Source organism: Spinacia oleracea, chromosome 6 (genome assembly GCF_020520425.1).
Source record: "Spinacia oleracea cultivar Varoflay chromosome 6, BTI_SOV_V1, whole genome shotgun sequence".
NCBI lineage: Eukaryota > Viridiplantae > Streptophyta > Magnoliopsida > Caryophyllales > Amaranthaceae > Spinacia > Spinacia oleracea.
In genome coordinates, this window is record NC_079492.1 from 143,896,416 (window position 1) to 143,909,642 (window position 13,227).

Consider the following 13,227-nt stretch of genomic DNA (forward strand, 5'->3'; position numbering starts at 1 on the left):
CTCCGTACTTAGTTGCTTATACTATAAATAAAATGTTTTTTAGGTATGTACTTATATATAGTTGTATATTCTACGAAGTATAATAAAGATGCAGTCTTTTGATTTTGGAGTGGATGTTACAGTCTTACAGATAAACTAGGAAACTTTGGTATAAAATGATGAAATAAGGTGTAACCTTTTGATGATATAAAAGTACGGAGCCCCCTCAAAAAAAAAAAAAAATATAAAAGTACGGAGTAACATTTTCGAATCCACGTTTTCTTTCAGCTGCCTACTGTAAACTAGTAGTTCTTGTTGAACAGGGCCTAAGAGTAACAAAGCAGAAGCTAACCAGAAGGCATTTTGCAAGACCTGATCTAAGAGAATTATGGCTACTTTTGAGAGGAAAAAAATTATACTTCCAGTCACATAGCCTCAAATTAGACAAAACCATAAGCTTCCTGCCAATAGTAATGGAAAGTGGGTGCTCATGAAGTAATACTCCCTCCGTTTCTTTTTGTTATTCCCGTTTGGAATCTTTTTGTGATACAGATACAAAAAAAGTCAAACCAGGAAGAACAAACAGAGCCGGAGGAAGAGTATTAGAGAATGAATATAATTTTATTGTAAACAAACAAACAACATATGTTAGGAAGTTTTCTTCCTTTAACTAGCAGGACATGTAAATATTACAACAACAATTAAACATGTAGATCAACTCAAGTTTGAGTAAAACAAGATCCATCATGAGAGCTAATCAGTTCAGAGCAAGGCCAAGGACTTACCTTTAAAGAAGATCCTTTAACATCAGAACAATTCCAAGGTTGCATTCTTTTGTTCGGTGAGCCTTGAAGATTGATATCAGAAAGACAGATATTAATAAACGGGGCGTTTTTAATCCCCTTTACTAATCCAGGCTGTTGAATCTCCTTACCCCATATGCTCCTCAACGTGATATCCCGAACAACGGGGAGATTGTTTGGATCGAACTTGTCATCTGGATGATCACCAACATCACCACCAATCTTAATGCCTTTCTGGGCCTTTTCAATGTATACATTGGAGATTGTTATGTTTCTTATGTACCCGCCTCTTCCACTATTGGTCTTTATGTGTATGCCGAATTTGATATTGAAAAGGTTAATATGTTCTGCTAACACGTTCTCTACACCACCAGACATCTCACTACCGATAGCAATGCCAGCGAATTTTGATGATCCGGTTATCCTTCGGATGGTGATGTTGGAGCTAGGGCGATTAAAGGCAATTCCGTACTCATCCCATCCACTCTTTATGGCTATTAAATCATCACCGTTTGATATGTACATGTCTTCTATGCAAACATTGGAGCTTGAATCTGAATGCAAATTCAAGAAAGCTGAGTTAGTATACAGGATGGCTTATATCAAAATTCTGACAGGGAAAAAGCTTCCTAACTATCCAATATACAACACTAGTACACAACAGAGGATACATGAAGAACAATAATCTTAACAAAAAAGAAATCTCCTCATGTCAATCACACACACAATTGCAGGATACAAAAGAAAATGGGCAAATGAAGAGTGGATTTGTCAAGAAGACACATTAAAGCTCCGTTTGGTAGAGTGTAAAACGTTTTCACGGAAAACGATTTTCCCGGTTTCAATCATTTTTCGTTGTTTGTTTTGACAAGGGATGAAAAACAATTATCCATAACTCCCTCAAAGGTGGAAAAACCTTTTCCATTTGAAAGGGAGGAAAACCACTTTTCCTCATCACCTCCCTCTACCTTCTTCCATCTTCACCATCTTTTCCCATTTTCTTTTAAGGAACAAACAAAGGAAAACTAGTTTGAATTGTGTTTTCCGTGAAAAATCATTTTACACTGAAAATGTTTTACAACAAACCAAACGGAGCCGAATAGTGCGATTGGATGGGAATTTGGAGGAAAAGGGAAGGAAGAGAGTGAAGGATATATGTTCTTTAGGAAGGGAGTGACATGCAGGTTACATATAGGGTTCTTTGGTTTTATCACTTATCAGCTATTAGTACTTACTACAGTTCAAAATGAAGAAAGTGAATCAATGTTTGATATCCTCGGGGTTTCATATAGGTGTGAGTAGGAATCAGTGCACTGGAAGTTTTCCAAAGACCATGTGAGATGAAAAGAAAGGAGACAATCAGACAACCATGATCGTTTCACAGTAGCTGTTATTTTTGGAAGAAAAATCCAGCAAGTCCACGCGAGTTTAAAAAGTTGAGAGTTTTCGACTTTTCGTAAGATGATCCTAGTTTAACATGCATGGATATTATTCTGCATAAATAGCTATACAAATCACAAACAGTTGCAAATCCAAATTCCAAATTTACTTAAAACAGCACAAGTAGACCAGGACTCCAGGAGCAATGGTCAGGTGACAACATAATAGAGCATTGCCTTTTATACACTACTAGTCTAGTACCCTTAATGTTGCCAGATTATCTTATTTAGTGTGTCATATGTTTTCAAGAAGTGGATATTTGATACAGACAACAATAATCAGGGAGCAATATGATATACTGATATAGAACTGCATTCTATAAATACTAGTACCCGTTGTTATTGCAAAGGGACAATTTTGACAAGTACCTGGATCAACACCATCAGTATTGGGAGAGTCAACTGGAGCCAAAATAGTTACAAATCGAACAACAACATTGCTGAAAAAACCAAATAAGCATCAGATTAGCTTGCATCAAATGATAATTGTCTATCATGTCTGAGCTAAAATACACTCTCACTATAATGAAAGAAGTACAGCTCTTATCTATTCATCCCACCCGAAACCAAAACTAACAAACACGCATGTAAAATAACCATATCAATACCCCTATTTACATCTTTTTTGGTGTGTTGTCAAGTATAACACAAAAGACAGCAAAGACTACCTGCAATAGACAGGGTGAATATTCCAAAATGGAGAATTCTTGAATATCACGTTAGAAATAATAATGTTTTTGGAATGCATGAACTCTAGAAGATGTGGCCTGGTATATTGAAGAGTCTTTCGTCTCCACAAGTTCCACCAAACATCTCCTTGACCATCAATTGTTCCATTTTCACCTGTAAATACCAAGTTATCAGGGGACTTCGAAACATATATGCTCGCAAAACATATCAATCAATGGCTGAGAAGATCATATGAACTCACCAGTAATTATGACGTCATGGAGTCCATCCCCTAGGATGAAGCTCATGTACCTCCCTCCTTCTCGCTCCCTCCCTCTTCCATAAGAAGGCAAAGGATCAGCTAGAGGCCATATTGAAGTATCCTGAGACATAGGACTACAAATTAAAACAAGAAATGCTTCATCATCCCAGGGAAGCAATTTAAATCCTATGAAGCTAAATAAATTCTTTCGTAGAATAAATACTAAGGCTCCGTTTGTTTCAGCGGAAAACAGTTTCAAAGGAAAATGAGTTTCTATGGAAAACAATTTTCAAGGAAAAACATTAAGGGAAAGTAGTTTTCTTTTGTTTGTTTCCTTAAAAGAAAAATTGTAAAGAAAAAGAACATAGAAGTGGATATGAGAGGAGAGAAAAGGAAATGCAAGGATTAGAATGGAAAACTTGGCATTCTTTCTTTTAAAAAGGAAAGTTGTTTTCCACCTTTGGGAAAGTTGTTTTCCACCCTTAACAAAACAAGCAAAGGAAAATGGGAAAACCATTTTCCGGAAAGGTGTTTTCCGTCAAAACAAACGTAGCTTAAAGGTGTGATACGTAACAACACATGCAGCACTCATTTTCAGCCTGTGGTTACTGAACTCCTTAAAGGCACTAAGATCTCAAGAGTGTATGAATATCCATGAGAGATTGAGAGGCTAACTATTCCGAAGACTATCATAAATCAGAATCACACGGTCAACAGAATGGCACTGAAAAAGAAGGGGCAAGACCACATATGATAAGCAGTTGCACGTCATTTCTTTTTGGAGGAAAACTTAAACATCGTAACTTTTTTGTACTAGAAAAAAAGACAGACATCAGAATAAGGACATCCAAGACGCATGGTAGACCATGGAAACAATACATGTCAATGCTTTCACTAAATCAGAGCTCGACGTTATGTTTAAAACCTATCTCTTCTTTCTTTTCACTCCATAGTTTCAGCCTCTTATACACAAACGGTTTGTACAATCAACTTCAAAGGATACTAATGAATCATGGTAAGTCGGGATGAGTGACATGAAACACCATAAAGTCATAAACTTTTAACAAATTAAGAAAGTCAATTAGCTTGCAAGTTACAATTTGAGTCACATCTTATGTAGCACATAACAATGAAGCCTTCTGAAACACAATGGTGTTGTATAAGTGTGTAACGTCATGATGACCAATATGACCCGCATATATGTGTGATCTCTTCTTGGCAAGCGACGAATAATGGTGGGTCACACCAGAATTTGGCATAGAAACACTAAGAAGGGAAGAGAACAAAGTCTACTTGCCGGAAATTCTATGAGATAGGCTGAACACACAAAAATTGAGCATTTTGTTACTTTATCAGAAAGAAAAGTAGCAAATACTATTGGAAACTGCCTTTAGTCATCAGAAAAGAATATCTTGGCCAGATAAGGGACCACAGATGCATTATCTACATACACTATCCCTTTTAAAGGTGCTCTACATACTCTGTCCTCATGTTTATCTGAACAAATAAGAGCTTAATCTATAGTGTATGATAATTTATTAAAACCAGTCTGCTGTTTTTTGCTATTAAGGAAGACAGATATGTATGCACCAAGAACATGCTGAATCATAAAAGCAAGTGGTAGAATATTGCTTCCCGTTCCAGAATAATGGGTCACATTTGAATTTAACAGTTAAACCATAGATTTTCAAAAATTGCATCAAATTATGACGCAGAAATATGATATCATGATCAATGCTCAAAGTTGACAAAAACTGACCACAGAAGTCAAATGTAGCATATTATTACGAGACTGAGTAACAAAATCGTTGCATACATAAAACCCTGGCTACGGTGTACAGACTACAGAGCTATACGCCCATACGATCAGTTACCCGTCTAATTCCCCCTCTAAAAACCAAACTGAAAAGCACATGGACGCATTCACTTCAACTGACCCACCAAAACCCTCAACGAGTCAACGTCTCTAGCAGACTGTACCAAAAAAGACATGAGGACCATACAATTATACAAACCAAAATGGACCTCAATGTCTTAAATTCTTAATAATAAATGAAAGATTGAACCTATTCTTACCACCCTCAATAAGTCCAAATTCATGAAAAAGACTAAATTGCTATCATGAAACTTTATAACATCTAAGAAATGCGGCTTTAAGACTAACCAAAAGTTCCCATTTATAGTTGGTTCTAATTATTTGATCATGACATCCAATAACAAATTATTACACCAATGTAAAAAAGCAATAATCATCTCTAAGGTACTTCACAAGACACATTAATCACATTTATATTTATCTTTGTAAACAGTCATATGATACTCCCTTCGTCTCATGTTAAACTTCCTATTTTCCGGTTTTTCTCAAGTTAAATTCAAATTTTCTCCATTTATCACATGAACCATACTTCTCCATATTTGTATGTTTATCTTGCCTTTCACAAATTCGATCTCAATAATGTTCCTCCTGAAGTCAAATGCAATGTCTAATACTTCCCCTGTTTCAAAATAGTTACATCGTTTTGAATTTCACGTTTGTCAATGCATAATGTTGACCACCAGTATTAATCATTATGTATTAGTAAAAATCATATAAAGTTGATATATTTAAAATATACATCGAAACAAAATCATTAACATTGTATATAGTAATAATTTTTCTTTTTTGTTACAAGTAGAAAATTATGGTCAAAGTAATTTAAGTAAACGGTGTCAAAAGTCAATATGATACAGCTATTTAGAAATCAGATAGTATAAGTATAAGATGAAGGGGGTACTATATGCAACAAAAATAATAAAAAGTTACCCCATTTAACTTAGAAACTCCATGATCCTACATTCAAATTAAAACCATATAATAATGTTAATACTACTCAATTAACTCAAATTCACTCACACAAACATTATGCAATGTAACCAAAGACTATCCATAATAGGTAGCAATTAATGTTTTGACCAGGTAAAACACGGATTAGTTGAATAAAACAAACGAGAGTTAAAAGAAGATTACCTGAGTGGCTTTGATGACAGCACCACTAGCCAAGTAAAGTGTCATACGGCTAGTCAAATTAAACCGGTCAGTTAAGTATACACCCGGCGGTATATACAGCAGCGTACCTCCTCTTCTCCTCAGCCGCTTTATCCTGTATATCGCCGCTCTAAACGCCTTGCTGTTCACCGTCTTTCCGTCACCGACACCCCCGAAATCCGTTATCGATATCTTATCGTACCGGGTTCGCATCGGGACGATATCTGAACACGTCACCACCTCATCGGCGCCGGCGAGAATCGCCGGTAAGAATATTATTATGATCGACAACGTATTTTTGTACATTTTTTCTGATTAATTTTTAATCCAGATAATAGAATGCTTAAATTAGAATCATAAACTAAACATTAATAACACCTTTAAGAAAATGCTTAAATTAGAAAAACTGGGTAAGTGAATAACACCGATTAACGTGTGTTTTGGAGGGAAATGGTAAATGTCGGCAGATAATTTGGCGTCGGACGAGGTAGAGTGAGTGAGGGTGGGAGGAGTAGGAGGATGGGTGTATAGGAATATGAGCTGGAAACGACGTTTGTTTTTGTTGAGTGTCACGACTTACGAGATAGAAGACATTGGGAAAGGAGTTTATGGGACAGGATTTTAAATTAATGACGCCAATTCTATTAATCTAACTGCACTTACGTTAGTTGGTGGGAGTCCATACACATAAAATGGTTTTATGTTGACTGGATTTAAAATGCAATGGGTGATTGACATGTTAAATTGTAAATTTTGGGTTTAGGTGGGAAATGGTATATTTTAGGAGGAAAAGGTTTTTATTTTTCCCGCCAGTTTGCTCTTCACAACGGGTATTTTGGCGCCCAAAACTCCTCTGAAAAGTTCCCGCCTAAATTTCCCCAAAAAAAAAAAAAAAAAAAAAAGTGAAGGTGAACATTAAGTATCCACAGAAGTTTATCACTTACCAGACTTGTTGTAAGAGGTGAACATTCATGAACTCCATTTCTACTTCTCATGTAATACAAAGCAATTACTAAGTAATCTTTTAACTTTGTTATCTACAAATTTGTTCTCGTTTTATGTTTTTTCTTAGTAAATTTTTTTCCCGAATATAATCTTATTGTGATTTTATCATTGTCGTATAATCTATGAACCATTAATTAATCAAGCGGAGTAACCAATGTTGTTGATTGAAGTTGACGGAGAAACCTATGTACCGTGTGTGTATAAGCATTTATTTTCGTGGATAACTTATGTATGTTAACCATTTTAATTTAATTAATTGTATATGTATAATTAAAAAACAAAATGATATTTTATTATATCAATTAATTATTTGTTTATTTGAATTAAATTTGATTTGTATAAAAGCATCCAATGTATCGGAGACTAGAAAAGCATCCAATGTATCGGAGAATCCCGCCTCAATTAATCTTCCCCTATATGTACAGTATGGAGACTGCATCCATTGATGTGGATATTAAGATTCGGGAAATACAGATGATGGCAAGACATGCGCGTGAGATTGAGAAAGGAGAAAGCTCTCCAAGTGAAGGAGTGAATTGGATGAACAAATTCCAAACGAGATGCACTTGGTAGAGAGAGATACTGTTGAAGGACTTAAGGACTCGATTTGGAGTGATGTATTGGAGAAACAAGCATCCAATGTACTGCCATTCATAGGGGAAGATGTTTCAGAGGAACATGTTGAAGGTGACATGAATCTCACGAATAACGTTTTAAGTGAAGCATTGTATGAATCTCACGAAGCCATGATATACCTATTTATATGTATAAAAGCATTGTATGATTTATTTAAATTTGTATTAATAATTAACTTGTTTAATTTCATTTGTTATTCCAGAGTACAATGGTTAGTATAGACCTTAATGTTGAACCTGTCGTCGGAGAAGGAACTATTGTGAATTCAACTACGCCTACCACCCCTTGTCCAGGAATGTGTTTTGAGTCCGGTATTGAGTTTAGTGAATTTTACCATCGTTATGCTTACATGACGGGTTTTGAGTTGTTTGTAATTGGTAATAGGATAAAGAAGGAATACAAGGATAAGGGTGTTAGTAAAATTAACTTTTGATGAAAATAAAAGGAAAATATAAATAACATCCTACTTGTGCACCCTCCTTACAAATTAATAATAATTAAATTGTTATTTATGTTACATTCTTTTCAAATATTTCTATCACTAACGACCAAGCTCGTTATTAATGTATTTATTAATTAGATGGTTATTTCGATCTAATTGTTTTAATTTTTTCGAGTATGTTAGGTGTCTCGTGTGTTTTTATGGACAAATAAAGTACGTGTAAGCTAGTACACTGACACCTAAGTAAACTCGATCGTCTAAGCCAACCCTTTCATGTGTCCAAAACAATTCTCATTCCCGGATAACCTAGTACACTGACACCTAAGTAAACTCGATCGTCTAAGCTAACCCTTTCATGTGTCACGAACAATTCTCATTCCCGGATAACCTACTACCATGATACCTAAGTAAACTCATCCTCTAAGCCAACCCTTTCATGTGCCCCGAACAATTCTCATTCCCGGATAACCTACTATCATGACACCTAAGTAAACTCGATCGTCTAAGCCAACCCTCTCATGTGCCCCGAACAATTCTCATTCCCGGATAACCTACTATCATGACACCTAAGTAAATTCATCCTCTAAGCCAACCCTTTCATGTGACCAAAAACAATTCTCATTCTCGGATAACCTAGTACACTGACACCTAAGTAAACTCGATCGTCTAAGCCAACCCTTTCATGTGTCCCGAACAATTCTTATTCCCGTATAACCTAGTACCATGACACTTAAGTGAACTAGTTACGAGGATTAGCCAACATTTCGTCCGACATGTAGGTGAGTAGGTGTAAGCTTTTCCAATTTTCAAATTAACTTTTGATGAAAATAAAAGGAAAATATAAATAACATCCTACTTGTGCACCCTCCTTACAAATTAATAATAATTAAATTGTTATTTATGTTACATTCTTTTCAAATATTTCTATCACTAATGAACAAGCTCGGTATTAATGTATTTATTAATTACATGGTTATTTCGATGTAATTGTTTTAATTTTTTCGAGTATGTTAGTGTCTCGTGTGTTTTTATGGACAACTAAAGTATGTGCAAGCTCCCTCTATCAAAGCCAACATTTCATATGTCCCGATCGATTCTCATTCCCGGATAACCTAGTACCATGACACCTAAATAAACTCATCGTCTAAGCCAACCCTTTCATGTGTCCCGATCGATTCTCATTCCCGGATAACCTAGTACCATGACACCTAAGTGAACTCGATCGTCTAAGCCAACACTTCATGTGACCCGAACAATTCTTATCTCCGTATAACCTAGTACCATGACACTTAAGGAAACTAGTTACGAGGATTAGCCAACCCTTTCATGTGTCCAAAACAATTCTCATATTCCCGGATAACCTAGTACACTGACACCTAAGTAAACTCGATCGTCTAAGCCAACCCTTTCATGTGTCCAAAACAATTCTCATTCCCGGATAACCTAGTACACTGACACCTAAGTAAACTCTATCGTCTAAGCCAACCCTTTCATGTGTCCCGATCGATTCTTATTCCCGGATAACCTAGTACCATGACACCTAAGTAAACTCATCGTCTAAGCCAACCCTTTTATGTGTCCCGAGCGATTCTCATTCCCGGATAACCTAGTACCATGACACTTAAGTGAACTAGTTACGAGGATTAGCCAACCTTATTAGCAAGACACTTATGTAAACTATGTATAACAATAATATGGACACATACGTATCCCAAAACCAATAATAAGAAAATCACTTAATTAATATGTATACATGATAAACCAAATAACATCGAGGAAATTAAAAACGCATACACACTTCATTAGCAAATTAATGTTAAATCTATGGTGGACCCGGCTACTAATTGCTCATGATGGTATTGGTTCGTTAGTTGATTGGCTGCAGCAACAACCCTTAGTATAGGCGGGAAACAATACAGTAGTGTGTAATTTATAAAAAAAATACATGTTCTAATTTATATTACAACTTAATCTTTACACTAACTATAGTTTCTACACAATACAATTTCAGATTTTTTATTGTATAAAAAAATAATAAATCAGCGATTTCCTTTTTTACAATATAATTTAGATTGTATTTTACAAATACTGAAACCAAACAAATACAATTTCTACGCAAAACCAACAATGGCTTCGGCCTCACGTCACAATGGTCACAACTAAAACATTAACATAGAGCATTGCTTGCACGCTGGTCACGGGTTCAAGTACTGGCTTGAGCATAATAAAACGCGCATTTAGCTTCTTCCCTACCAACCCCCCACCCTTTTTTTCCCCCTTTTTTTTTCCAATTCCCTGCAATTTTCCATTTCTATAGATTTGTCAACAACAACCCATGTTTTTTATTTCCAAACTTAAACAAAACATTGATAACATTAGGGGATATGGATATCAAACTAGGATTAATTAACCAACAACAAACCAAATCCAACATTGCAAATATCGAAAAAAAAATATACAAAATCCGAGAAAAGAACTCCATTGACATAGATGCTCCGACGACGAAGAAGGAGATTTCACAACAAAATTCTTTTTCTGGAAAATCAAAACATAAATTTCATAACAGCTCAAATGAGTTCAAGGAGATGATGAAACATTGGTTTCATCGAAATAAATCCTAGAAAAAAAAAGAATTGTTTTATTATTTGAAATTCAAATTCAAATTGTCCTTGAAATTTTTTCAGATGACTAGGCTGTGACAAGGCAATGAGCTGGCAATGTTACCCAATTGGTGAGCATTTTAAGTCCAGTCATCTTAAAATGATTTTAAGTGAGGGTTTGGCGTTAGTCGGTGTGTGCGGGTCCGATGAGTGTGTTTTTGTACAAACTTTTATGAAAAAATTTATACTCCTCGCATTCTCTTATGTTCTATTGTTTGTCCTATGTTCTAAAAATATTTTTATTGAATATTAGGTTGAATGAAAATGAAAAAGACAAAAATATATTTTATATTAGAGTAAAATTGTGATTTTATATCCATTTTAAATAACACAAATTCTTATTTACAAAGAGTGTACAATAAATATTGTACATCTAAGTAAAAGTTAACACAAAATGCTTAAAAGTTAAGCTTATATAGGTAAAGGTTATTAATTTTTGGTGATAAGTTTTTTCATTTTAGTAAAACTTATTTCTTCAAAATCACTAATAATGTATAAAATTAATCATTTAAACCTTTATTATGTTTTCTATCAACTATTTTTTTTACTAATATGAAAGTTAATCAAAACTAGGTTGAAGTTCCAAAAAAAATGGGTAAAAGTTATCTTGGTGTACAATAAACTTATTGTACACCTTGTGCGCGCAAATAAAAAGGGACAAGTGAATTATATTGTTGGGATTGTACATGTGTGGAGGGTTCAAGGGAAATAATCAAGGGTGTATAAGGAGAGGTTTGGGGGATGAAAGAAATGTTTGATTGGGCAAACCCATAGGGGCTACTTGGTACTCAACGACCATACATGGCAGCAACAAGCGATTCTAAAATTGCGCGATCCATCGGGGCCGTTGTGTGTCGGTTGATTTTTGCGCCGAATGTTGCTAGCCTCATTTCTTTGTGTTTTAGATCAAACAACGTGGCTTGTGTTAGGACCCTTAGATTATCTTGTATACCCTAATGTCATATATACTCATTGTAGGTTTGTAACAGATTTAAAAATAGAAAGTCCTCATTGAAAGCTCATACACTTAGTGTGTAAGTGTGTAAGTGTGAGAGAGTTGTGAGGCGAATCTTGCTTAGCTTGATAATCTATTTGTAAATCTTCATCAATATTTCGATCTAGTGGATTGGTGGGTTTTCATCCTGTACTCGGGTTTCCCACTGTCAACTTTATTATACTTGATTTTGTTACTTAGTTCTTCAACATCGTTAATGGTTGTTGTTACAAAAATAGTTTGCACACTTCTAATTCACGGCAATTGGTATCAGAGCCAAGATTGTTTGGTGTAGATTTGAGAATGTGTTCGCGTGGTTAATTTGTTGTTTGTGATTGGAAAAAAAAACTTCAATAATCGGTGTTAATTTTCATATTTTTGGTGTTGAAATTTCAAAATTGTGATCATGTGGGTAGGGTTTCAATAGAGTGTTATTGAAACTTAAATGTTTAAATTTTGGATTGAATCGAACAATGGAATAAGGTTGATTGAGGCTGAGAAGAAACCGATAATGTATATGAATCATAAGGAATTGAAAATTTACGGAGTGGGTGTTGAAAGATATAAATGATTTTCTCATAGTGATATCTGACAGTAAACTAAAAAATAGTTGTTATGACTGTGTTTGAGGAAAATCCATGGAGATTTGTCACGGGACTTCGGGTTGAATTCGTGGGACAAATGATGGGGTATTGGAAACCTCGGGGAAACACATGGTTAATCATGGGGGAATGACGTACAGTTCTTTACGAAAATATGGTTTGGGCGGATCATCATTGAACGAGAGCGTGGTTGCGGTGTTTCAATGATGGAGGATGGCTGGGGGAAAACATGTCAAGATAAGGTGTTGTGAGGTGATATGAATCTTTACATTAGCGTTCATTTGATTGAAATATCATTATAAAATCCAAATTTATTTTTAACTTAACAAGCTATTTTTTTACCGAGTTTGATCTTGAGTAGGTTACAAACGTATGAGCTCATCTACCCCTATTTTCGATCATAGTTGTGCCAGATTCGAGCCGAAAAGGAAAAATCTATTACTATATACTAAAAGAGACACCAGGAATGACACGTGTCAATTTCTGGTGCGTTTTTTTGCCGCCAAAAACCACTTCCCCAAAAAAAGAGTATCTGTTTATTTTATTTTTATTCTCCACATTTTTTATAACTATTTATGTATGGAAACAAATTTTAGTTTATAAATTATGGAAATAATAGATACGGCGTAATAATAATTGCTAAATTTGTAATATTTTAGTCAAATCGTTATATTAATAATGGAAAATATATCACACAATATTTTGGTCAAA

The 13,227-nt window shown here is 35.0% G+C and overlaps 1 protein-coding gene across 1 annotated transcript; it reads right to left on the minus strand.

Annotated features, from left to right (window-relative positions):
- Positions 1-581: 581 nt before the first annotated feature.
- On the minus strand, positions 582-6,809 carry LOC110786423 (probable polygalacturonase). The gene is made up of 5 exons (XM_021990979.2): positions 6,160-6,809; positions 3,153-3,273; positions 2,890-3,064; positions 2,591-2,661; positions 582-1,336 (listed from the first exon to the last, which is right to left on the minus strand). The coding sequence occupies exons 1-5, from the start codon at positions 6,481-6,483 to the stop codon at positions 699-701; spliced, it is 1,329 nt and encodes a 442-aa protein (XP_021846671.1). The 5' UTR covers positions 6,484-6,809; the 3' UTR covers positions 582-698.
- Positions 6,810-13,227: the final 6,418 nt, after the last annotated feature.

Bases quoted from the DNA above. Each gene is read 5' to 3' on its own strand.
- LOC110786423 (XM_021990979.2), bottom strand. From the start codon at position 6,483: ATGTACAAAAATACGTTGTCGATCATAATAATATTCTTACCGGCGATT. The intron at 2,662-2,889 runs GTAGTCTTTGCT...TGGTTTTTTCAG, and splicing joins ATTCACCCTGTCTATTGCAG to CAATGTTGTTGTTCGATTTG. The intron at 1,337-2,590 runs GTACTTGTCAAA...ATTTGCATTCAG, and splicing joins TACTGATGGTGTTGATCCAG to ATTCAAGCTCCAATGTTTGC.